General features: G+C 40.4%; 1 protein-coding gene across 5 annotated transcripts in view; it reads left to right on the top strand.

Moving 5' to 3' along the window:
- The first annotated feature begins 5,708 nt into the window (after window positions 1-5,708).
- Window positions 5,709-26,635, top strand: part of RNF123 (ring finger protein 123) — a 116,671-nt gene continuing 95,744 nt past the window's right edge. For 2 of the 5 annotated variants that reach the window (XM_044451497.1, XM_044451502.1), the window contains exons 1-9: window positions 5,834-5,852; window positions 9,959-10,076; window positions 13,083-13,167; window positions 17,556-17,635; window positions 18,842-18,939; window positions 20,869-20,923; window positions 21,305-21,390; window positions 22,207-22,293; window positions 24,450-24,517. In XM_044451497.1, coding sequence (XP_044307432.1) covers window positions 9,995-10,076; window positions 13,083-13,167; window positions 17,556-17,635; window positions 18,842-18,939; window positions 20,869-20,923; window positions 21,305-21,390; window positions 22,207-22,293; window positions 24,450-24,517 — 641 coding nt within the window. In that variant the 5' untranslated portion in view covers window positions 5,834-5,852; window positions 9,959-9,994. Of the gene's footprint in view, window positions 5,784-5,833; window positions 5,853-7,578; window positions 7,598-8,710; window positions 8,731-9,958; window positions 10,077-13,082; window positions 13,168-17,555; window positions 17,636-18,841; window positions 18,940-20,868; window positions 20,924-21,304; window positions 21,391-22,206; window positions 22,294-24,449; window positions 24,518-26,635 lie in introns of those variants that run through there. The other 3 variants (XM_044451498.1, XM_044451500.1, XM_044451501.1) reach the window with 3 other exon arrangements.

Raw genomic sequence — 26,635 nt, 5'->3', positions numbered from 1 at the left:
ATGGAAAGAGTACTGAGGTGAGGAGGAGGGGGAAGAAGAGGAATATGAAGACAACAAAGAAGAAGTCAGGAGAATTCTGGCACCAGAACAAACCTGAGTCCTAGAAATGACCAAGTGGTCTTCCTAGGAAGCATACCAGGAAGAGAGGTTACAAAAATGTGTGGTGTGAATGCAGCAGGGATGGGAGGTAGTTTTTGGAGCAGTTAAAACAAGCTGACCATATGTTGCTGAGGAACAGAGGCTGTCCATGAGGAAAGTGTCATATGAAGCACAAAAAGTACAAAAAGATTGGCACTAATCCAGGCCTGAACCTGATAGGAAAGCCATATGAGCTAGAGAAGTAAAATAGGCAGGCCTAGATCTGGGGCATGGGGTCAGACAAGGAGAGCAGTCACACACACCCTGCAGGTGTTTTACACACTCAGCACCTGCAAAAAATAAATAAATTGCCAGTTGAAGGGGTAACTGCCGCCCTTTGCCCCCAGATCTGAGCCTGAAAATAGGCCAGAAAAATCCAACTCAAACTAAGCCTGAGACTGAGCAGAAGCTATGTACAAAGTTTATCAACCAGTGAAATAGAACTCCTGTTGAAACTAAGTCCTCTCCCTTGCCAAAAAGAAAAAAAGGACACTCGGGCACCCAAATAAATCTGAGAAATCTTGAAAGGCAGATGGCCTGTCAAAGGCCTAGCACTGACAGACTGGAACATCCTCTGTGCAGCCCTCAGGATAGAATGAACCAGCTGTTTTGGGCAGCTGATTTAGGGGGTCATGAAAGGCCAGCATAGTTATAACTATTACTGTTACTGTATTTTTACTGCTAGGGAGGAAGAGAGACCCTATGGGGATTTTCTGCTTCAGGAGTTAAAAAACAAACAAAACACCCCAATAACTTTACTGGTTTGGGTATTATGGACCTTGACTTTTGGTGGGGAGAGCAGTGTTTGATACTTTATATCAGGCAGCAATTTGCCTTGTGCCAGCCCCGATAAAATCCTATTAAAAACTGCAGGTTGCTTCTCTGCTAAAGAGAGCCTGCAATGCCCCAGGGTGGCAGAAGGGAAACTGCTGGGACCCCAGCAGAGAAGATCTCCGGGAAAGTCTTCCCCTGCTGGCTGAGTAGGGAACAGCACCTGCACTCAACAGAGAAAACACACATCTGCTGATGTGGTACTATTGAGTTTCATGGCATGCCTCTGTGGGTGTATCATGGCGGCTGTTGTCTGGAAGAAAAACCAACATAGGGTCACAGGTTTATTGATTGATTGATTTTTTTTTTTTTTTTTTTTTTTTGGTATCCCGCCTTTCACAATGTATCAGCGTGGCAATAACATAAATAAGACACAGCATCACAATAATATATAAAAAAGGTTTGTGATGGTCTTTGGGATAAGCCTGAATAAACTTCCAGGGGTCCCTCACAACCCTGTGCCTATTATTTGCAAAGACATTCAAAATCCCTTACAGTGATGAAATTCTTAACTCTGATATTACTGTAGCTATTGGTATCAGTGTGGGTGTCCTGCAGCAATTCCTTTGAGACACCCTGTGATATAAGTATAGGTACAGACAGAGACAACATTCTGGTCAATGTGTTTCAGAGGGCGCCAGGAGGGATCACGAAGGCATTGGTCAGGGGTGCAGAACCTTTCCATTAAAGGGCCAATTTCCAAATTGAGGAGACTGTAAGGTGATGGAGTGAAGAGGAGGGAATACCATGTGGCGGAGACAAGGGTGTAGTGGAGGGGACCCTTGGGGTTTGGAGCCCCCCCCACTCATTTTGGAGGGGTCCCTCTGGATCCCTGAAGTCAGGGTCATGTTCCCTCCCCCACTGCCTCTCAAGAGAATTTTACTGGATCATGGCTGGAAGCTGCCACTGTGTCCGAGTCCTGAATTTAATGGTAACAGTTCTTGGGGACTCCCTACCTGGAGAGGCCTGCTGGGCATGCACATGGGTTTTCTGTGACACTTTCCCTCATGGTCAGCCCCTACTACTCAGCAACATGTGGTCAGCTTCCCTTCGCTGCTCCAAAATCTCCCTCCCATCCCTGTTGCATTCACAGCATACACTTAGAACACATTTATTCCCCTTTAAGCAGTCATTACTTCCTCAAAGAATCTTGGGGTCCAGAGTTTGTCAAGGATACTGAGTGTCATTAGTGGACACCTATTCCTCACAGTTTCCAGAATTCCTAGGGAATAGGAATTGATGGATAAACCATTCTGGGAATTGTGGCTCTGTCAGGAGTATACCCCCAGAATTATTTGGGAGAAATGCAACTCTTAGCTCCAGAATTATTTGGGAGAAACAATGGCTAAAGTGGGATAAAAGTATCATAACTGGAATGTATTCACTGGACTCAATGGGGAAAATTAGCCATGATCTCTAGTAGCTTTAAATTCCCCTTACTTCAGTAAGGATATTTTATGCATGATACAACATGGATCCAATAAAAGATTACTGGATATTTTGAGAAACCAGAACCCCTAAACTATGCACTCTGGACTTAAGGAGGATCTCCCCCCGCCCAATCAGTGGCTACCAAAGCTACAGAAAATTAAAAGAAACCAAACAGTGATCAATCCAGATGCTGCTCTTGGTAGAATATACTGGAACTACATATGATCTATAAGTGGGGCTAATTAGTGCTTGAGCTTTCTTTCCCCCACCCTTCTCTCCCTGTCCCTTTTCCTTTGTATGTCATGTTTTTAGTTGGTAAGCCTGTGGGTAGGGCATGCCTGTAAAGGATGGAGTAAAAATGCTTTAAATAAATAAATAATAAAATAAACTGCCTTTTTAATTGCACATAAGCCACTCTGGGAACTTTTTGGTTGGAAAGCAGGGTATGAATGTAATTTTAAAAATCATACATAATAAATAAGATAATAATAAATAACTTCTAGAAGCTGTCATTGTTTCACCTCAGAAAGGGATGCCCTCATCTTGCCATTTATTACTCAGCAGAAATTCAAACAGAAAGTGAAAAATCTCATTTTTATTGCAGAATCATAGGTTGCATAATCTTGGAAATAGATGTGGCTTGGGGTGTGTGCCTTTGATGGGGGCATGGCTCTGAGGTGTGGCTCTGACTATCATGAAGGGACACCCCCTTCCCTGCTTCTAAATTTACCATGACACCACTGGCTAGAGGTAAGGTCTTACCATGCCACAAAATCCCAGGGATTTTCAAGTTCTTGGCAAACTGGAAGTGTATGTATTTCCTTTGTCTCATGGCTGACAGAAATTACAGTGATTTTTGTGTGTGCTGCTTATGATGATGTTACAAAATGGCTTCAGGTGTGCCAAAATTTCACCTGCTACTTCATTAATGATTATCATCCATTTTACTATTACATTTATATCCCGCCATTTTCTCTTGCAAGGAACCTAAGATAGCTTATACGGTCCCTCTTCTCCCAGTTTTATTTACATAATAACCCTGTGAAGTAGGTTAGACTGAACATCAGTGACTGGCCCAGAGTCCCCTGTAAGCTTCATGGCTGAAATGGGAATTAGATCTCCTGCATCCCAGTCCAGCACTCTGACCACAGCACTGCACTGGCTCCATCTTCACAGGGCTAGCCCTACCATTAAGCAAAGTGAAGTTGCTGCCACAGGCAGCTGATTTTGGATGTTGTGGAGGGGCAGCAAATTATCAGTTACTTAATGCACTATTGTTTTCTTCAAGTTCAAAAAATAACTTGCCTGGTCTTTGATATTAGGCACTTTGACTTGGGGAGGGGAGGGGTCTAATTGGTCTGCATCAGATGGAAAAATATCTTGGGCCTGCCCAAAGGCTGGGGAGCACTCTTCAAAGATTAACTGGCTATCAACCAGATATAGGGCCTTTTGTAGCAGTATTCTTTTCCTGAGGTTAGCGACTTGATTACTTCCTGATAGAACTTAGATGTTAGGCTATAATTTATTGATTCAATAAAATTTTATCTCTCTCAAGTCTTTAGAAAGAAACCAAAATGCCTAATAGCTACAAAAAATCAGTAATACTAATTACTGTAGTAATACAAATGCTAATTACTGTAGTAATACTAATACTAATTTTAATAGTTTTAATCAGTAAAACTATTGAAATACAAAGGTAAGTTTATTTCCCTGGAGTTTTTGTGAACAGTGATGCTGGTGAGTTACTTAGTGGTGCCATTTTTGTTTGTATCTGTTTGGGTTACGCATGTTTTCAAGGATTTTTGGTTCTGTTTTGCTGCCATATTTCATTTGTTGTTGTAAGCTGCTTCATAAATGTGTTGAATTCAACACTACAGTAAAAACTCTTCCGATAAACATGCAAAGAAAATCTAGGTATAGTAGCTGCAGCAGCTATTCTAAGGAACTGGAGAAGTATTTCTGGAGGTCACTACCAGAAGTTGAAGAGTATTGGCAAGGTGGGATTGCATATTGTCAGTGCTGCAGCACTGTAGAATCCATAAGGAGGCTATAGGAATGTTACTAGCAAAAAGATGCAAGAATTTATTGAAAATCCATATGAATATAATACACTTATTAAGCCAACAAAAAGATTAAAAAGTGCAGGTTTCCAAGACTTGCAGATAATTTCACCAGTCAACATAAAGTAGGCTGAGGAGTGGGAAACTGGGAGGAAAAGAGCCTGATTATGGGGCATTCTCAGCATCTGCATGTTCAGAATCTCAAGATGAAGTGGGAAGGTGGCTGTGGACATTTAAGTTAGTTTCTTCAGGACTTGGACCATCATACGTATGATGAATATGGCTGTCTTTCTTTTGGTGACATGGATTGTATTTGGGGTGGAAGGCTTTGGGATCACTACTGAGAGATGGGTAGAGGCAACCACATTATAGAGTTTAAAAGAGGAAGACAGTGGGATGTTGTTTGTTGGGTGGGGGGAAGTTACCATGAAGACATCTGACTGTTGTGAATATATGATAGCTTGTCAGTTGATACTGGCTTAGTTTGGTGGTCTTCAAACGTTTTGGATTACAATTCCCAGAATTCCTGACCATTGGCAATGCTGGGTGGGACTGATGGGAGCTGAAGTCCAAACCATCTGAAGAGTGCCATGTTGAAGAAAGTTGGTCCAGCCCAATAATGTCTACTCTGGCTGGCAGAAGAGCAGGAAGCAGAGGTTCTTTCTCTCCCAGCTGCTTTCCCTGACCTCCCTTGAATGTGAGATGCTAGGAAGGCCCCCACCCTGACCCCTGAACTTGCCAGACCATGGAGGGACAGTCAGGCGTGAGCATCCTGAGGCCATCCTGATGCTGTCGAAATGTTCATTTAACCCAACCTTCCTCTATCAGGTGCATTCCTGATGGTGCTGGACTACAGATCCCAGCATTCCTGCCTTTGGGCGTCGAAGCCGAAAACATCTGGAGGGCACCGGGTCGAGAAGGTTAGATTAGCGCGTGTGCCCCGTTGCAATAAGAAAGCCCACCAAGGCGCGGCTGCCCCCCGGAGAGGCGACCGGGTGTGACGAGGACGTGGGCTGCCGGCCGAGGCGGGGTCTCGGGACGCGGCTGAGGGGTCGGGGCCCCCGTGCGCGGAGCAGGGCGGCAGCACCCGTGCGCGGGATGCCGAAGCGCCTCGTGCGGGAAACTCCCGCCGGCTCGCGGGGGCGGCGCCGGCACCAGCGACGAGCGCTCCGCCCGCCCCGAGCCTGCCGCTGCGGCTGTCCCCGCCGCTTCGCTTGGCGTGTCCCTGCCGGCGCTCCGTAGCAGGGCGGATGTTGTGAGGAGCCGCTGCCGGCGGGGCTGGGCGAGCGAGGCAGGCGGGCGGGCGGCAAGCGGGAAGCCGTGGTGAGTAGCGGGCACTTCCCCGGGGCGCTGCGCGGGCGCGGGAGCCACCTGGCCGGCTGAGGGGCAACTGTAGGTAGAAGTCCGGCTGAGGGGTCGTGAGTAGGCCCGGTGCTGCGCCGCCGCCCTCCTGCCCCTCTCCGGTTGCTTGCGCCCCCCTCCCTTCAAACCCCTGTCCCAAAGCCGCATGTCGCCTTGTCAGCCTTATCCGCGCGGCGCAGGCCGCTTGCCCCGCCGGAGGAGGAGGCGGCGGCGGCGGCGGCAGCAGTGGGCAGCTTTAAATCCGTTGCCGCAGCGGCACCGGTCACTGCCCTTGGCTTTTTCAGGGGGCGGCTGCGGCGGCTGCTCTTTCCACTATTGCCGGGTTTTTCTTTCGTTCCCGACCCCCCACTGCGTCTTCCCTCCTCTTCCAATCTCTCTACGACATGGTGTTGACAGCCCCCTGGAGGCCTGTTGCTCATAGGAAAACGGCGCAGTTGCATGTGTCTCTAACCACCCTCCGTGCCAAAGGAGCGTGGAACGAGCAAAGCTGCTTGGTTACGCTGGAGATTTTCAGGGCGATCTTAAGCGTACTTACTTGTCGTCGGACAGAATTCGCGTTGAGTTCAGCGGGACTAAATGTGCTCGGGCCTTAACGCGCGCTTCTGAAGTAAGCGCCGTTTTTTCCAGTGGGACTTTCTGACGAGTAAGCGTAGGCTGTCCAGCAAAGACGCTTCTCATGAAATGTACTGCCCGAGAGTAAAAGAGGCAGCCCTGCAGCCCGATTGAAGCAGGTGTTGCAGTGCAGGGCTGGTGATCAAAATGTGTCCTAACTCCAGTGGAATACCAGAATGATATCATCATCCCAGGCTGTGTTTGGAAGTAGCTCACAGCCTTTCTCAGCACTTGGAGACCAGAGTTATTGCAACATGGTGTTGTGCAGAAAGGTTGTATCATTATTTCTTACTACAGCTGGGATCTGACTCTTAGCCACATCAGCCAAAGCCTAAATATAACATGAACCCTCCTTAGAAAAGAGATCCAGCAAGAAAATAAGTCTATGGGTTTTAGCTAAATCTGTTGTTTGGACCTAGAACTGACATCTATATGAATTCATTTCTCCTCTTTATATCCCCTTTGCTAATGAATGGTTAGCCTATTATCATATAGTTAATCCATCAATCAAGATAAGTACAAAATCATCGTACAAATTAATAGCCTACATCTATTCACATTATGCCTTTCAAATGGCCTTTTCATATGATGTACTGAAGTTATAATCCTATGCCCACTTCCCTGGGAGAAAGTCTGGTGGACTTAAGAAAAGCATTGCTGGATCAGACCAACGAGTTGCCTATCCAGGATCCTGTTATTCATGATAGTTCTGCAAATGCCCTTGAGAAGCCTGGAGGTAGGACATGAGAGTGAGAGCACTTTTGTCCCCCCAGCAAATGGCGTTGATAAGCATGGGGCCTCTGATCCTGGATGTCACACATAATACATTTATGGGTAATGGTGGTCCTTAACAGCCTTATTCTCCACAAATTTGGCTAATCCCTGTTCAAAGCCATCATAACTTGCGGCCATCACCAAACCTTGAGCCAAGTACATGTGTATAAGATTGACCTATGAAGGTAAATAGGACCATCTCTATTTTTGTAGGGGTATTCCTCGTAAAGATGTCTACTACTCTCTGTTACTTCTGGGGAGACAGTAATCATAGTCTGGTACTGGGAATGTTTCCACATATGCTTTTACTGTCAGAACTCTTCGCCTAAAAAGAATCAGAAAACCCTGTAATGCAGTTTTGGAAAAAGCTACTTAGCTGGTTGTCTGTGGTAGGTATGGGTTCAGATGATAAGGTGTGGAAGGTTTAGGGAAACTCATTTTTACTTTGAGATCACAAATATAATTGTCTGTGAAAGCTGACTAGAAATGTTTGGAAGTTTGCATACTACAGCTTTTGGATTTTTAGAGCTAAACCTCAAAAAATTGAACAACGTTCAACAAAATTTGGTGGTGGAGATTATGGTTCATTATTAAAACACCTTGCCTGAAAGTGTTAATTCAAAGTGATATTGCTAAGCCTACAGCTATTGTCTAGAGTATACTTAAGTAACCCATGACCACAAATTAGCTGCATTTACTGATCCTGGCAAGGTTACTTTTTGTGTTGTAGTGTGAAGGAAAGAACAGTTGTATGATGATGTTTTCATAGTTCTTGGAAGCAGTACATATTTCCTTTTGCTACCATGAAAGTATGGTTTTAGACAGGATGGTTCACCTACAAAGTATTTTATGCTTGATCTCATAAAGTATTATGAGATGATATTGGCATGATATTGATACAATGTCCTGCTGATGTCGATCCCATGATATGCAACATATGTAGACTTTGTTTATGGATGAAAAAGTGGCATCCACTTCAGGTTTCTAGTAGATGAAACAGGTTCAAATTGTGTTGAAAACAGACCAAGTTGAAATGTGGATTGGGAAAAAATAATCAATTGCATGTTATCTGCTCAGGAAATCCTTAATGTATTATAGGACAGAACCCTGTGGAACCCTGCTCGTCACTGACTGCCATCCCAATGATTCCCCACTAATAATTACTAATAATTACCCTCTGCTTTTGGTGCATCAACCATGCCCTAATCCATTGGACAGTATATTGGTCTATCTCAAAATGCCTCAATTTCTCAACCAGGATATCATGTAGCACTTTGTCAAAGGCCTTACTGCCCCTATATATGACTCTGGTGCACCCACAGCTGGAGTATTGTGTTCAGTTCTGGGCCCCTCATTACAAGAGAGATATAGCAAGATTGGAATTGGTGCAGTGAAGGGCCACATGGATGGTGACTGGATTGCAGTGTAAGCCTTATGAGGAGAGACTGAGGGGACTGCACCAATGGGTCTTTTCAAGCCTTGAGAAGAGGAGACTCAGAGGGGACCTGTTAAGGACATATAGGTATGTGAGAAAGTGTCATGCAGATGTGGGTCATGTCCTTTTTTTCCCCTGCAGATGAGGGCAGGACGCGTTCCAGTGCAGCAAAGCTCAGAGGGAACCAAGATTTGAGGTGGATGCCAGGAAGCACTTCCTGAGAGATAGGACCCTTAGAGTATGGAATGGGCTTCCATGGGAGGTGGTTGAAGCCCTACTGGTGAGGGTGTTTAAGGATGGGCTGGACATGCACATGGTAGGCATGTCATGAGTGGAGCCAGCTGGAGCTGGGGGTCAGACTAGATGGCCCTGGAGACCCCTTCTGACTCTCTCTGTTTTTGTGTTTCTATGTCTGATTAATGGAGAACCTTAGGGAATGCCACTGTCACAATGCTTTTATAGCAATATGTATCTTTATTACAAATAATATTTCTTTTAGAGGCTTTCTATTTTCAGTTTCTCTTATTGCAAGCTCATGCTCTGTTTCTATAGAAAGCTTATGGCTGCTGTTAAAACCATCACTTTAAACTCTTGAGAACACTTAGCAGCTTTTGACATGAGTCCCCATAAAACAATACATCAATCACATTATTAGGTTCTGTATGTATATGTATGTACTAATTTTTATACTCTTGGTATATACATGTGTATTTGTATATACTTTGTTTTATAGGAATGTTTGTCAATAGGTACTTACAAATCTCTGAATTAGTTGTATGTTCTTTTTAGGGTACAGTCTCTCTTGCTGTCAGTTGATTTTTCTTGGGCTGTTTCTCTTTCCGTTGTTTTAACAGCATGATTTTGAACAGGCTTAAAGCATTGCTTTCTATATTTATGTTTATTTCTATATTTATATTTGTCTTTAACACATTTTGCTTTTCACCAGTCTTTTTTAGTTTTGTTAGGATTACAAAAATTCCTTTCCTGCTTATGATAAAGGAAGTATTTTTAAGTTGTGACAAAGATATTTCAACATGTCTGCTTAGTCTTCCCATTAATACAAACTGCATTTTAGTCCAACTGTTCTCTAATACTGTTTGGAGACAGTAAGATGCCTTAGTTTTTGTATTTGTCATTTACTTGGCTGTTTTACAGCAGAGCAGACAGAGAGTGGGAAAATATATTATTTGCATGTTTACCTTGCTATTCTAGTTTTGTGAAAAGCAGTAAAATCTTTGCATTCTTTTTTTCTTTCTTGTAAATGATTTAATTTCTAGTAAGTCCATTTTCCACCAATCCCTGTTTTATTTTCCAGCTTTGAGGTTAGTGTCCATTCACTCAGACCTGAATTATGACATCACGAGGTTCTGGCACTTCATTTTCTCGGAAGAATTATAGATTAAGCACAGAGCCTGAAAAATCCAAGACTGCAGGTAGGATCAATATTGTGAATTATGGAGGGAATGGCACTACAAGATCTTGTTAGTAGAATATACTGAGACTTGCTGTTGTTGCAGCACCCTAACTGTGCAAATAGGTTACCCCTGAGTAAATTTAACACTTAGTTGGCAGATACATTTTAGTTTTAGCCCAGTTGCTAAGATATATCTGTTAATTGACATGTATTTGGAAGGACAATTTAACCTGCATGTTTTAGTAGAAGAAATGTTACCTGCAAGTAGAATGCCAGATGCAAAGAAGACAGGACTCTCTCTTCTTTAATGTTGGTGTAAAAGAGCAAATTTCAGCAGTGTAGCCTGCATGACATACTTGCAGGTCATATGAATGTAATCTAGCTCAATGGGTATTAGATATATTGCTGCTTTTAGTGGGTGAACATTCATACAATGGCTCAGTTGGTATGAATAATAATTGCATTATGCAAGGAACTTCAGCTGCTGAATGCTTCACCTGTCACAGTGCTGCACAAACTTGTACCTGGCACAGAACTATTAACTGGAGAATCCTGCGCATATATAAGAAGCAAAGTTATGGAACGCGCTCCCCAGAGAGGTCCGCCTGGCGCCGTCGTTATTTGTTTTTCGGCGCCAGGCGAAGACCTTTTTATTCAAGCGGCATTTTAACTGTTAATATTATTGGATTTTATCTGGCCAGGGCGGCTTATTTTATACTGTATTGTTGTATTTTTAATTTATATTATAATTATTTTAACTTAGTGATGTAAGCCGCCCTGAGGCTTCGGCGAATGGGGCGGCATAAAAATGTTTTAATAAATAAATAAATAAACAAACAAACAAACAAACAAACCACACTGAATTTGAGGAAATTTATTCTCACGTTAGTTTGTATAGTTTTGCAGTGTAAATGTCTAAAACACCCTTTGAGGAATGTCCCAATTTGCATCAATAATATGTCAAATTTGAGAAGGGGTATGTATCTGTTCTCTTATGCCTGTCAGTTTTTAATTCATACTGATGCAGAAAAGTCTGTGGCTTTGGCCAGGAAAGCTTTCACTAGGCATAACTCCAGCAGGAACTCAATTGAAGTTAAAGGTAGAAAGGTTGATGAAATCCAAAGAGATGAAATGTCAAGTATCCAATGGAAAGCTATTGTGGAGATCATTTCAGTAAAGAATGGATATATGCTGGAAAAATAATGCACAGGGTAATGCACATGACTTCTCCTCGACAGTGTGACATTTTGGTCTTAGACTTCCCTTGTGATTGAAATGAGCTTGTGTCCAGCTTAGGCAGCATTAAAATTGCAAGCCAGAATAAATTTAGTAGACCTCAGAAACTGGGTCTGAAGCTTTGGCCTGTAGTGTGTCAAACATTCACAAGGCCAAGAGGCATGTGGCTCTCCTCTGCAGAATTGTGGTAGAAATATGTGTATGTGACTCCACTTTTTGTTGTGATCAGTGTGGCTTAGAAAAAAATATCAGCATAAAGAAATGCTAAACATCCCATTTGTGGATATATCTTACTGCAGGCTGATGTTGTTCTGTCCTCAGATTAGATGGGAATTTGAATAGATGACTACTATAGAAGAATGATAGTAAATGCAGTGGTGATGCCCATGCTTACAAACTCTAAAGTGTAGGTGTTAAAAAGATACTAAAGAGACTAACCCTAAGCTGCACTTTAAGGTATGTTGTGACGATCTGTGCAGCTCATTTAGAGCATTTGTTATCTAACTTGTCACCTTTCTGTTATTGTTCCCATTCTGCTCTTTTATGTTTGTAATATGCATGTGCAAAAAGTAGCAGGGGACAAAGAGAGGTAACAAGGACAGGCTAAACTTATCTGCCATTTCAAGCCACTTGGTATAACTCCTCTTGCCAAGTAACTTAAGGGAATGTGTAAACACTCAAATAGCAGTGTGGCAAGCATGAAGGACAGGATTGACATTAATATGCTGTCTGAATCCTCTGGACGGTTCCTTACAATATCTCCTTTTGAAAGAACTTAGTAACTTTTCCATGAAGGAATCTGCAAGTGGATTCTTAGCTAGGGTCAGCACTTGTTTTCTGATTGCTTTAAGTCATTTATAGATCCTCAACTACTTTTTAAAGAGCTCCCTTTTACATCCCATTAATTGCACTATAATAGACTATAATAGAATTTCCATTTACCATAAGATTATTCAACTAGTCTTCTATTCATATAATTAGTTAATTTTGCCATTGCTGCATTTTCTGCCAGCTTATTTTTCCATTCTTCAATTGTTGGGGATTCTAGTGATTTCCATTTAGAAACAATTGTAATTCTTGGTGCAGTTGTCTTATATTTAAATAAGTCTGACAAATTCTTTGAAAAAGTCTCTGGCATTATTTTCAAAAGCATATTTTTAGGATCCATAGGAAACTTAGTTTTAATGGTTTTTTTGTATTTCTATTTATATCAGTTTCCAAAATCTTTTCATTATTTCACAAGTCCACCATGTATGGTAGCAAGTCTTTTCCATCCTGTTACATAGAGACAGCACTCATGATGGAAGACATACTTTATCATCTGTTTGTTGTATCTGCTAATCTTAAGATGAACTACATGGAGCTGTGGGAAAAGGTAGTGATAGAACCTTAGAGATAAGTGATGTGATCCTTTGTGTACGCAGTGTGATGCAAGTCCAAGGAGAGTGGCCAGATGCAATGTGGGTGGCCAGAGGGAATTTCAGAAGGCGTGGCTTGCAATGCCAGCAGCAACTGCTGAAATTCTCTTTTGCATCACTATTTATAGTACAGAAGCCCTGTCTTCTTTTGTGTTTGGCCACTTTAAGTCCATCAAAACTCATGCTTCGGAGTGGTTTATAAGGATTTATTGTGCATCCTTACTGGAGCTAGGCAGGGCTAGCTCTGGTCTGTGTTAGGATAACAGGGCATTTCATGTATATTGCATTGTCTTGTCTATGGGGGTGAGAGTGGCATCTTGGAAGTTTTACCTGACTGTTCTTGCTGGCTTATCTCTTTCTGTGTGTCCCAGGGATAGTGAACAGCAAGCTCCTGAATGATTATCTACATCGTATCTTCCCTAGTGCTGATGGAACTCAGCCTACTGCTGCATTCAGGTACCAAACTCTTGATTCACCATAGAGCAAAGAAAGCTGTATCTGTATAGGTTCATATAGTTAATGTCAGCATTATGATTTAATTCTAACAGTGTTCCTTGAGAACACGATTAAATCATAATACAGACATTTGATGAAGCTAACATGCACTGTACCACACTTTACTGTATAAGTGTTTCCATGGTATAATGTTGGAGTGGCTTTCCAGATGATAATACCTGAATGCGTTCATTTTTGAAAGTGTATGTGAAAGACAGAGAAAGCAGAGCAGTTACTGTATGATTTGTGTAAATCAATCAATTGCTCTATCATCTATCTATCTATCTATCTATCTATCTATCTATCTATCTCCTTTTTTCTAAGAACTCAAATCAACTTACGTAATTCTCCTCCTGCCCTCAATCTTATCTCCACAACAACAACCCTGTGAGTTGGGTTGGACTGAGAGTCCGTGACTGGCCCGAAGCCACCCAGTTGGCTCCATATCTGAGTGTGGACTAGAACTCAAATTGCCTCAGTCCTGTGCTCTTAACCACTATGCCATACTTGCTCTCTATATCATTTAGCAATAGCCAATAATGATGTAATTTGAACATCTTTTAATTTCTTTTTTTAATTTTTATTAAGATTTTAAACTAAAACTACACATATCAGTCATCACACGCATCAGATTTACTGGGTCAGCCCCTTACAACTTATCTTTTAGCATTCTATGATCATACTAAAATCCTTTTATAATAACATGAAAACATCTTTAGATAAAAACCAAGTCCTGTTTCTCCAGCCAAATAAAAAAGAAATTCCAAATTTGATAGAAGTCACTATCTTCCTTCTTCCTCCTTCTTTATTGGTGAAATCAATCCCATCTTTTTCTTACAAAGTCTTGTTTCTCTTGACCATTATTTAAGGGAAGCTTCTCCAAGTTAAGTGAAATTACAACATCTTCTTTCTTCTTCAGTGATAGGTTTCATATAAACATTTCTGAACAATTCAAAATCTATCAAATAACTTCCTCACTACCACAATTACTAGTAACTTCAAAAAGATCTATTTAACATCTCAAAGGGCATCCTAACTACTCTGCTTGGTGATAACTTGAAGCTGATTTTCTTTAAACTCACTTACTAATGTTTCATCTAACTTAAACTCCATTTAATCAAATATACTTCTCCTATTTTCAATTACAGATATAGTCAGGGATATCCCTTTAACAATGCTTCATTAATCTAGATTTTTAAGTTTTCACCAACCATATTAAATTAGCCTTTCTGTATCTCATGTGAACGTACCAGCCTATTTAAATCATCCCTTTTTAAGATGAAAAGAAGAACAAAAAGAACAAAAGAGAAAAATCTCTACAGTTACAAATAACATCAAAAGCATCCATTTATCATCTCTAAAAACAGCTTAACAACTCTATTTGGTGATTATTAATACCTATAATGAATTCTCTTATTTTCAAATACAGATAAAATCAGAAACATCTACTTAACATCTTTAAAAACACCATTGATTAATATATTTGGTGATAACTAATACCTATAATATCTTTTAGCTGAAATTTCTTTAAACTGAATTACTAAATCTTCACCAAGAACAGTGGCTTAGCTTTTCTACGTTACATATGAGCATTCCAACCTCTATGCGTCACCCCTTTTTGAAATAACAAGAAAGTTCTCTTATCTTCCCTTTGATTTTTTTTTACACCTCTACCAAACCTTTCTGTTTTCTTTACATTATAACATCGTAATATCTGTAATAGAATTTTCAAATGTAGCCACATGAACAAAGCCTCTTAACTCATGAACTGTTTCCTCCTTTTCCAACATAGCAAGCAAATCCAATAACCTCATGCTAATTAGATCCACAGATTGTGCCAACTTTTCCGTTCGTACAAAAAAACATGCCTGTGATAAATCATGTAATAAATCGTGTTCACCCATTGCTTCTTTGTTTACATTAGAGTGTCGCAGTGTCTGCAGTAGATCACGCATCTTGAACTGTAGCCCAGCTATCTTCTCTTTTTGCAGCATAACAAGTAAATCACATAAAGGCTTATTTATTCCTGATGTTTCCAAATATCCATCTGCTTGTTGTCTATTTACAAGCGCATCCCATAATAATTTACTTGTTATCTTCCCAGTTTCAAACTTTTCTTCTACTTGCTGGATATTTTGCATATTCTGCAAGGTTTGGTTAAGGGAGAAATCTAGCTTATCAAAGCCAGCCTTTTGTTCAATCAAGAAACAGTCAAGTTGCTTAATTAAAACATTCTTCTGTTGCACTATTATTGCCTGTTGGGATAGTTGCACGGCTATTAAAGAAGTCTGTATTGCCGATAATGTTTCCCATATTTTTCCAATTTCTTCCATAATTTGGCAGGGGTCCAAGAGTCCCAGGAACAAAGGAGCAAAGATGGCCATTATTTCTTGGCAAAGGTCCAACACACAAGAAAGATACTTCTCTAATTCAATTAATCAGTAGTTTGTTATTTTAATTCTTTGCCCTTGGAGAGATTAAAAAGAAAAAAGATCTTTTCTTTACTTACAAAGAGCTCTGTCTCTCTCTTCTCATGAAATTCGCTGCCTTTCAACTCCGTGGGGGGAAGGGCTTTCTATTTTTTCTTTCTTTATGTCAATTAGCAAGAAATGCAGCTTTTTCTACGGGTATCATTGCAGAAAAAAGAAATAAAAATAATTCCCAGTAAATCCGATGCTAATAGCTAAAGTAGACTAAACAAAAATGAAGTATGCCGAGGACTTGCAGAGAGCTAACTACTCTCTTGTATCATCTGGCTGAGAAAAGCTTGATTTTCTCCCAGTAAGTGCAGAATTGCCATCCCACAGCATCTGGGAGTTATGCCAAGCAATCTATCTTCACCCCTGCAGGGCTTAGATTGAGCCCCCGCGGCCCACCACCGGATAGTTACCAGCGTGATAACGAAGGTTCGTTAATCACATCTGTCTCGTCCCGACGCCATACTTGAATCCCCGAACATCTCTTAATTTCTGATGAGCTAAGTACTGTAGAACTTTAGGGTGTTTGATTATAATAACTTGGCAAATTGGCACAATTAGTTAAATGAATGCAACAAGTTAAGTTCATCAGGTTATGAAAAACTAGTGTCCAGTACATTTTATAAAGTGATAAAATATCTTTTTAAATTAGGTCTTTCTCTTTTTTTTTTGTCTGATATTCCTTTCGAAAGGTCTATACCTTTCCATTAGTAAAGTATAGCCTTGGTGAACTTGTTTGGAAAGAAGGCCTAAGCAATCATAAAAGAAGGCCTAAGCAAAGCCCTTTTTTCTCCCTTTCTATTACATACTGAACCTACTACCTTTCCATGGCACAGTATAGTGGGTCATTATACTATGCAAAGCTAGCTTTTCATTGGGAATATGGACAGATTCAGGATGGTAACTGTGCTGCTTGTGATACCGCATGCAAATGTCTGTCTGGGTTGTATGTTTGTATTTAAAGAAGCTAGGGCAAATTCCTCCTACTATATACTTAGCTTCTGAACTCACAACTGAGTTGTCAGTACTGCTAAAAATAGCTTCCATCCTTTTTACTTCTGATGAGTTGAAGTTACTAGGAGGAGGAAAAAGAGTATTTTGTTTCATTGGGTTTTTTTCCTTTTGAATTTCAAAACCTTCCACATCAAGGATCTTTGATTTGTTACTTAAGCTCATTGAGCTGACTGGGCTTGAAAAGAATTCTCAGCATCTATTGGATACAGGCCTCTTGGATACAAGTTCTAATATTTGGATCCCAATGAAGCCTGCTAGTCATGGCCCACTAGGGGCTCAATAAACTTTCTTTTTTTGCTGCTTGCCTGGCACTGCAAAAAAGAATACTGTTACGTAGTTGCAAGACCGCAGTACATGGAGGGTGAGTTGTATTCCCATTTTTGGGTCACAAGTTGTATGGGCCTTCCTTATTGCATCTGTTCAGGAGGAAGCCTGAAGGAATCATGCCAAGTGGGACTTAGTAGTAGATACCCTGTATACAGCATTCAAATGAAAACAAAGAGTTGCCAAATAATTAGATTATATTAGGAAAAATCATAATTTTGTTTGGGAAACATGTAGAAGGACTAACTCTTCCAAAGCAGCTTGTTTATGTAACAACTGTTGATAAGATATAGGAGTCTTCTGTTGGGTGTGTCTTAGAATTAGTGTAGATAAATTCTCTATAGATGCCCTTCTTACTCATCTTAATATTGTACTTTCTGAAACGTTCGTTCAGCTGTCTTCTTGGTCTCATGGCTTTAGTTCATGAAGGAGAGTGTTGGAGTTGTCAGGCAACTGTGATTTACAGTTTGTTGTATGTATCTCTCTGCAGACAATAATATAAAAGTTCCTAAAGACATTTCATTTTATTTTTAGAAAACATCTGTCATTTCAAAACCTAGAAGAACATATAGAGCGATTGCTGGCAGAGAACGTTGGCTCAGAAGATGGTCAAGGTAGGTCCACATACTGTTAGTTCATTTTGAAATTGCCATAAGTGAAATAAAATCTTAAAATCTTTCCACCTGGGACTGATGTGCTAGTCTGCAATAGGTCAGTGCACACTTTTAGCAGTGGCATTTCCTGTGGAAAACAACAGGGCTTTTCCTTTGAACTGAATAAAATTATTAGGAGCAGTTTTTGGTGAACTGCAAATTGTCCTTTATTCTGAGATCAAATACCAAGAGTATAATGCAGTTCTTCAGCCCATCCTTGTGTAGCACAACCTGTTTATTCAGCAAGTCCCACTATATTCCATTGGGCTTATTCCCTAATAAATACAATAATATAAATTATAAGCCTTAATGTGCATTCCTAGACTGCAATGTTCTCCTTTTAAGGGACTTATCTACTGATAATTCCTTTGCGCAAGGTTCCCTTTGAGATTGCAGAAATGCATTTTATGGCAAAGCACAGGCTAGATCTACCAAATGAATATTTTTGCTGTTTCTTCATTCCATGGCCTGCCTTAAATCCATGCTGTATGTTTATCATGCACCATGTGAATTTTATGGAACATCTAAATTGGTGATGGGGCATGTATACATTTTTGGGTATCTTGTGAGATTGCATTGTGAGAACAGGGTAACCATGGTTACAGCTTTCATTGTTTCTCTGGAAAACTCGTGTTGAGTTTATGTTCCCTTTTTCTGAACCATGCTTTATCTTGATTCATATTAGAAACTTTCATTTCTTCTTTGCTATAAAATTGCAACAATACTATCTCATCACTGTGTCCCTTACACTAGGGATCAGGACCCTTCAGTCCAGAGGGGTTCCTCTTTCAGCCCAGGGCTCCGTCCAACTCTCCCTAGGGCTCCAGCCCCTCCCAAGCACTGCTTCTTGGATACAAACGGGGAGATGAATAACCTTTGTAATCTCTGTTTGGTAATCAAGAGATGATAGCAGAAAATCCTCTGCACACCACTCTCTCTTCTCCAATAAGTAGGAAAGTAGTTTCTCTATATAGAAGAAGCACAGTCTCTCTGCATCCATGGGTGACCATTTGGTGAGAGACTTCAGGCCCCTCCTGAGTCTTCAGCCCCCTGGGAAGTGAGTGGTTAGAAGAGTCATCTGGTCCCTGGGAGTTGAACAGATTCCCACCTCTGCTTTATACTGTTTTACAAACTTTTCTTGTGTCATTTCTGCAACTTTCATTTCAGATCAGGTAGCAGAGGGCAGACTTGGTCCTTCCACTGTGGTGTTGGATCATACTAGTGGTTTTGAGGGTCTCCTGCTGGTGGATGATGATCTACTTGGGGTGAGTATGGGAGCCATCATGAATGTGGTGGAGAGTTAAAGAGCTTTCTAGAGCCTATGCTGGTGATCTCTTACTGCTGTGTTACTTTCTGTAAATTTCCACCCTTCCTTTAGTTATGGGTCTGCTAAAGAGGTTCTCTATTAATCATACTTAATAACTTCTGGGTCAATCTTGGACATGTGAGATACCCTTCTTCCATCTACATTTCTTCTTACAGCAAATCCCTCTTCTATGATTTATCAGTACTGATGTGAACAATGATTAAAGTTAACTAAGGCTTCCATTTTGTAAGAATATGAAACTGTAGCTTGAAGGGGAACATTAGCTGTGGTTAACATTAGTGAAAAGAGGCAATTTACCTGGCTCATGACGAAACTTGCTATGCAGGAGTTTCCGAGAGAAGATGTAGAGAAAGACAGCATGTTCAGGAGGCTTGCTCCTGATTTATTAACTGTGGTTAAGGTAGGCCTAGTGTTACTCCTGCACCAGTCCTCACTTTCACAGAAGATGTGTTTTATTATGTATTTACTTATGTAATAACACTTGTATGCCACCAAATAGCTAAAAGGTTTTATCTATAGATGCTGAGAGTGACTCATCCTCCTGATATTTATTACTATTACTCTTCATTTAAATCCTGCCTTTTTTCCTTTTATGAAGAACCCAAGGTGGCTTATATAGCTCTATTTACTCTTGGAAGAACAACCCTGTGAGGTAGGTTGTGCTGAGAGTCTGTGACTGGTTCAAAGTCACCCAGTGGTCTTCATGTCCAAGTGAAGACAAGAACCTGGATTTCCTGGATCATCAGTCCAACACTCTCACTACCATACTGGCTCTGTATAACTATGACGCTCTATTGAATCATCATTATAATCCACCTTATTGCTGTAGTTTTTTTTTCTGAGAAACATACCAGCATTCTTAATCCAGAGACTTTTACCTGATTGTGGTCTGTATTGTGAAACCCTCTCTTGTTTTATGCCATTTGCTGCCAACCTATAATTGTCTCAATACTCAACTGAATGTCATTGGAATGTCCTGCTCAATTTTATGTAGACCACATATTTTTTGTTGTCTTCCTCTTAAAGATCTGTTTTTAAAGATCGGCTTCTTTCCTGCTTGTCTCAGCCCCCCGGAGAATAATTTTCTGCTCTCGTATGTGCTGCTTCGAGTGTTTGCTTCGAGTGTTTAAGTGCAGCTACATCTCACTCAGTAGGTTTCAGTTCTCACTGAAGGAAGGATGAATAGAACCAACTTTGTACTAAAATTACTGACAATTGCATCTTACATGGTTTACCAGTCCAATCAATAAAATGCCTATGGTTGGATTGAAAGCAGAGGGTGTTATCCTTTTGTAATTGCTAAGTGTCTTTTGCACTGTGGGTGTTACTGTCTAGTGGCATAGGCATTATGTACTGAACCAATGGGCTGTTTTGGATTCCTTTGTCATTCCTTTTGGCACTCTTTCACTTGATCTTGTTGCTTATGGAAAATCTTTGGGTGCACTTCAATGCAGCCCATCTGGTTCCTGCAGCTGCTGCACTCCAGGCTCTTAGCTGAGCAGCAGGCTATCCACATGGCTCATAGGGATGACTGTGGGGCCAGCACAGTTGTGGCAACTCCCATGCCAGCTTCTTAGTGTATTGATACTACATGCTTGCCTGACAGAAGTAGAAGCAGAAAACTGTTATGCAGGCATACTCTTTTTGTTGCTCTTGATTTTTTCCCCTGTGCCTAGTCCTTCTGTAAAATGGTAGGTGGAAGCAAACCACTGGCCACTTCTCTGAAACTCGAATCCTTGGAAGTGACCTTATACCTTCTTTATATCCCTCCCACGTATGCATGTAAAGGGTTAAAGAGCCCTTGAGATGGGAAAACCACCAATATTTGTGGTATGTAACAGTCATTTTTCTTTGTGTTTCAAATCAGGTGATTGGACATAGTAATTTTGGCTCTATCAGGGCTACTACCTGTGTGTATAAAGGTAAGGTTCAGAAAAATGATGGCTTAGTAATGGTATTGGTCTAACCAGGAAGAACATCTATAGCAAGTAGATAATAGCTAGAGATGAGAAATTATTGACAATACATATATGAAATAAATCTCTGACTTTAGTGTTTGGCTACAGTTGTACCATTTATCCTGCAGAATTGGACTGATGTATCCCAGGGAGGGCTATAAATAGTGTCAGCTAATAAATTGAGAGTGTTGGAACAAGAAAAATGGATTCATCCATTTGAACTCTTCTGAGTGCTACACCTTTTGTGCCATTCAAGCGTCCATATTTGTTTGCTGAGCAATTTAAATCTTTAGCTTTTGATGGAGACTTTGTCACTTGTTATGTTTGTGTTCTCTTCTCTGTTAGGAAAATGGATCTATGAGGTGCTGATTTCATCCCAAGGCCTCATGCAGATTGGCTGGTGCACTCTCAATTGTCGATTCAATCAAGAGGTAAAATAACATTACCTAGTTCTAGGCTACTTTCCATATTTTGCCTGTGTTCCTATGCTTCTCAACATGTACAAATTGTCTTAGCCTAGGCAAGCTGTCTTTTTATGTGTAAAGAATTTCCTTATAGATGTTCAATTCTGATGTAGATGTGCACACCGGTGTGCCATATTTGCAGAACTTTTACTAAAGACTAGAATAGGAAGGATTTCATTCTCTTTCAAAACATGTGTTCTGTTTACCCTGAATACAGAACTGGACTCAATTAATGTTGCATATACTTATTATAAGTCTGCATTGATGTTTGGCATTTTGAGTTACCCCATATGGGTGTTTCTCTGAGGTCTGTGGTTCAGGCATACATTTCTCCATGCCTGTGGTCACTTCCCTGAAAGTGGATTGTGGAAGAAGAGAAACAGCAGAATGAAGAAACAACTGAAAAGCACAGTTTTGAACTAGAATGCTCCAGTTCTAAGTTGATTTTTTGCTATAGAAATTCCATGTTGGTAAAATGTAGGGACATACTAACTTATGTCCTGTTGTTGGGTTATTTGGGTTCAGATAGCACAGCAAACCAAATCCGGGTTGGTAATTAGGCAAATTGCACCCTGTATATGCCAAAAATTAAACAAAACACTGTGGCAGATTGTGTGAACCTGCTGACTAAGTCACAACCTAAATCTTAGTCAAATGTTTTCCCCTCTTACTGTGTAAAAACATGAAGTGATCAGCTGAAAAGCATGCCTTGGGAATGCAAAAGCCTAAAAGTTGTCACAGTAACTTTAGCTAAGGTGTATTCTTGGCTTTCATTTTATATAGGAGGGAGTTGGAGATACTTCAGATTCATATGCCTATGATGGTAATCGAGTACGCAAATGGAACGTGACCACAACCAACTATGGTAAAGTGAGTGTCTGCCCCTAATTATTTTGTTAGTGTTTGAGCAAATGAAAGATGCAGTCTAAGCATTTCTGCAAAAGTTACTTGGCTTGGTTCAAGATTTAGGGACTTAGAAAGTGGCGTTATACCAAGTCAGACCATTGGTTAATCAAGCTCAGTAGTGCCTGCTGTGATTGGATGCAGCTCTCCGAGGCTTCAGGTAGAAGTGCTTCCAAGCCTTACCTGGAGATGCTGGAAATTTAACATGGGATTTTCTGCAGGCAAAACATGCCCTCTAATCACTCAGCTGCAGCCATACAATGTTCTGGTGTGATAGAACTCTTCTAAAGGTCATAGCGGTGGCTTCAAATAAGCCAATATGGCATTCAAATATGTCAAGCCACCATATTAAACAACAAAGACTGAGAAGACAACTAGAATGTAAATTTTTAAAAACCTAGTACATTTATTTCGGTATCTCTTGTCTTGAATAAGAGCTGTACATGGTTTTTCATGATAGAAAATAATTGTCCCCAAGAAGTATTACATGTCAGCTGAATGCTATTTTGTATGAATTGGGTATGGCTGGGCCTCAGGAGCATTCATATGGTCTCCTAGTTTCCAGTAGAGCTGCATGCCCCCAACTCTCCTTGCATGATCAGTTTGTCTGCTATCAACAGTGATTTCTGTTCTGTGGTTTTGATAGGGTACAACTGATTGGTTTATATCCTAAACATAAAACAGTTTTTCTTCCACTGTGCACATGTTTAGGTGTTTGTAGTTAGATATACACCCTCCAACTTTATAGGCCTATTGATGTACCTGCTGTAGTAGGCTAGGCTTCCTCAATCTGGTGCCTTCCAGGTGTTTTGGACTTCAGCTTCCATCAGCCCAAGCAGAATGGCCAATGGTTAGGAATGGTGGGACTTGTATGAAAAACATCTGGGGGGCACCTGGTTGTAGAAGACAGTACCCTGTAAAAGTTTTTTTAAAGATATAACATGTGTCTTTCCCTTAAACATGGAGAGTCACTAAACAAAACACCCAAAGAAGCCCTGTAATATATTTACAGTGCTCTCAGTAAATCAGTAACTAGCTCTTGTTGTTTGATATCAGTTTTTCCATTAATGCTGCAGCAGTATGCGCATTCTGTTGCAGTTAAACAGCTGATTGTGCTGAAACATTGAGTGGATTCTCATGATGCAACAACCCATGTTGTTGAGCAGTTATGATGGGTTGCCACATCATCTAAACCCAGACTAATTTTCTGACACCTAGCAACACACCACTCTGACTATTGTTCTAAGAGCTGTTTGACCCAGGATGACTTGTTGTGTTGTGCAGACCCAACAGAACAATTTCATTATGAGTTGCAGGGATTGGCTAGTGTGCCACTTAGCATGAGTGGCAAAACGCTCTGCCACTCTTGGGCAATCTTGCCTGTGCCTCTGCCAGTGCCAACTCCTCCACTGATGCCCAAGTGGCACTTTGGAGCAATCGTCACTGGTTCACCAGCCGTTTTAAAATCACTCCCCTCCCTGAAAATTGTCCAATTGTGTTTGCAATTTCTTAATGTTTTTGTTGGTCTTTTGCAAGTGCACAGGAGCAACTTACAGCTGCCTAATGTATACAGCCTTTCCTGGTTAATTTCCTTGTATGTTGCAGCTGTCAGAGGGATTGGTCAAATAGAGTAGGTAACAGATTTGACCTCATGCTTGCTGAAACATAGAGCTGAAATTTTAATGCCGCAATACGCCCTAGAAGGGATTGAAAAATTGCATCTGTTTTCAGTGGGGAAGCAATCATCAATGTTTCATTGCTGGAATTTTAAAAAAGTAATAAAACTGTTGTTTTTTAAAAATATCCCTTTTTCTAGAGTTTCAGTTACAATCAGAAAACATTTAGATCTTTCCTCCTGACTTCTGTTTGTTAAAACTTGGGGAACTGGACTAGCTGCTTTTCTATATATGTGTTAGGATGAGGGAGGACTTGTATTACCATGGCAGAAGGGAAAGCAGATTGGTCTGGGGGATGAGGTTTCATGTAGAACAACTATACACTTGAAGGTTTTTGGTTCACAGCCTGCTTGTCTAACTTGAAGCAATTTGTGTGTGTTTTTGAGAGTATCGCAACAAAACTGGTTATATGTCCCACTTAATACTCTTTTCTTTTTATTTCTGCAGTCTTGGGCAGCAGGAGATATTGTCAGCTGTTTGATAGACCTGGATGAAGGAAGCATTTCTTTCTGCTTGTAAGCAGTCATACAGAGTCCTAGACATAGCTAATCTACTGTATTCTGTCACCCCATCTTCTAAGTATTTTATTGAGGGTCTAAACTAAACCAAGGGGTAAATCCTTGCTCCATCTATAATAATCTTCTGCTAACATTGGATTCAGTAGGATCACTTCTGGATTGCAGTTGTTTGCTCATAGAAACATTACTAGGTACAGCACAAGCAAGAAGGATTATGAATAGATAATTAAGCCAGATCCACACAAACAGTAACCTGCATGGTTGGCCATTCATGACATCATAGTGTGGAGCCATAATACCTCATGGGAAGTTGCTATGTGAAGCAGGCTGCATTTGTTGCATTTGTTGCTGGGTGCCTGTGGTGTCTATTGCAACACTGAACTCCTGTAGCTGTACTGCAGAACCTTTTGTCTGAGCACTTTATGTATATCATGCATTGTTTGAATGCATATCCACTGAGTAATTGCTTGGAAGCTATTTTCCATAAGAATAGTAATCATTGCACTAATGGTAATATGAATTTTATGAATAACAAAGTGTACTTACCTTCAAGCTCTGCATATCAGCTTTTCAAATTTAGAGATTCTTTCCTATTAACTGTTTTTTAAGAAATAATTTCATATTTTGTTTGAAGGAAAGAGGAGCCACTATTTCACTGGAAAAAATGACTGTTTTACTATCTCTGCCCTGATATGGAGGGCTCCCCACAAAACAAAATGTATTTTATACATTAATATTTTATTTATTTTTATTGCATACTGCAAAAAGAACCAAACAGTGCCTTTAAAGAAAAACACCTAAGGCATTACAATTTTTGATTAAAATATGATCTACAGAACCAGTTACATATATATCCCTATATATTAGTTTATAACAACATATTGTTCTTAAGAATAATTATGCATGTACTTCAACCAAGACATCCCAAATACCCATATATTTATCCATATTAATTATCATTATAATTGCATTTATATCCTGCTTCAGTTCCCGTTGCAAAGGACACAAGGGGGCTTATGTAGCTCTCTTCCACTCCTTTTTACCCTTACAAGAACAAACCTGTCTGTTAGGTTAGGCTGAGTGTGGACGATTGACCTAAAGTTACCCATTAAGCTTCATGGCTGAGTAGGGGCTAGAACCTAGATATCCTAGATCCTCAGTCTAATACCTTAACTGCCACACCACACTTCCACTGTTCAAAATATTTGAAGTTTCATTAAATCATCTATCTATTGTGTTATGGGTAAAAGTTGGCCAGTGGCCATTTATCCTTCCAGTATTATAACATTGGAATATTTGTCCTTTAGTTGTCAAAATTGTATGGGGATTCAATTTATGTTGTCCTTGCATTAAATTCAAAAAATGAGTAGGTAATACAAAAGAACATGTGTACCCTCTTTAGTATTTATATTAAAGTACTTTTCCATCACCAGATTTATCTGAATTACTACCTCCTTCCTTCCTGCTGTTGGACATTTCCAAAACACATGCAGAGGAGAAGCATTAGCAGCATTATACTTCCAACAACTGACCAATTTAATCAAACCCATATCAGAGAGATGTTGTGGCATTCAGGAAACTAAAAACATGAATTAAGCATAACCTGAGATCGATAACCCCTTGCAAAATAGATGATAATGAAGCAGTCTGTTGATTGGGCAAAATGGGGTGCTCCAGTTCATTATTCCGTTCCTGGCTGAAACCCTGTGTATCATATGTATTCACTATTCATATATATTTATGGACATAAAAGTGCATTGTAGGCTAGTGCAGCTCGTTGGCCTCAGTCAGTACTTCCAATAACATGGACAGCTCTGAAGTTGTAAATCAGTGAGACCAGACTTGGGCTTTATCAAACATTTCAGTTCCCTATATTGCCATGGAGTCATAGCTGGTATTTTATATTTAATATACAAAGTAGGAGATGGCAAAGAATTTTCTCCAGGACCAATAAGCTGTACATTAATTTGCATTGATTAAACAGAGGATGAGTTTTCAACAAAACTTGTCATGGTGTGTTAAGATATCTGGCACCAGAGACACGTTTCTGCAGCAGTTGAACTTGCATGAAGAAGGAACCTGCTTCTTCTAATGTGGAATCCCCAGCTGTTAAGA

The sequence above is a fragment of the Varanus komodoensis genome, unplaced genomic scaffold, assembly GCF_004798865.1.
Source record: "Varanus komodoensis strain SLA01 unplaced genomic scaffold, ASM479886v1 scaffold6_2, whole genome shotgun sequence".
Lineage (NCBI taxonomy): Eukaryota > Metazoa > Chordata > Lepidosauria > Squamata > Varanidae > Varanus > Varanus komodoensis.
The sequence above is the reverse complement of the archived record's forward strand: the minus strand, read 5'-3'. Positions and strand labels throughout refer to the sequence as shown.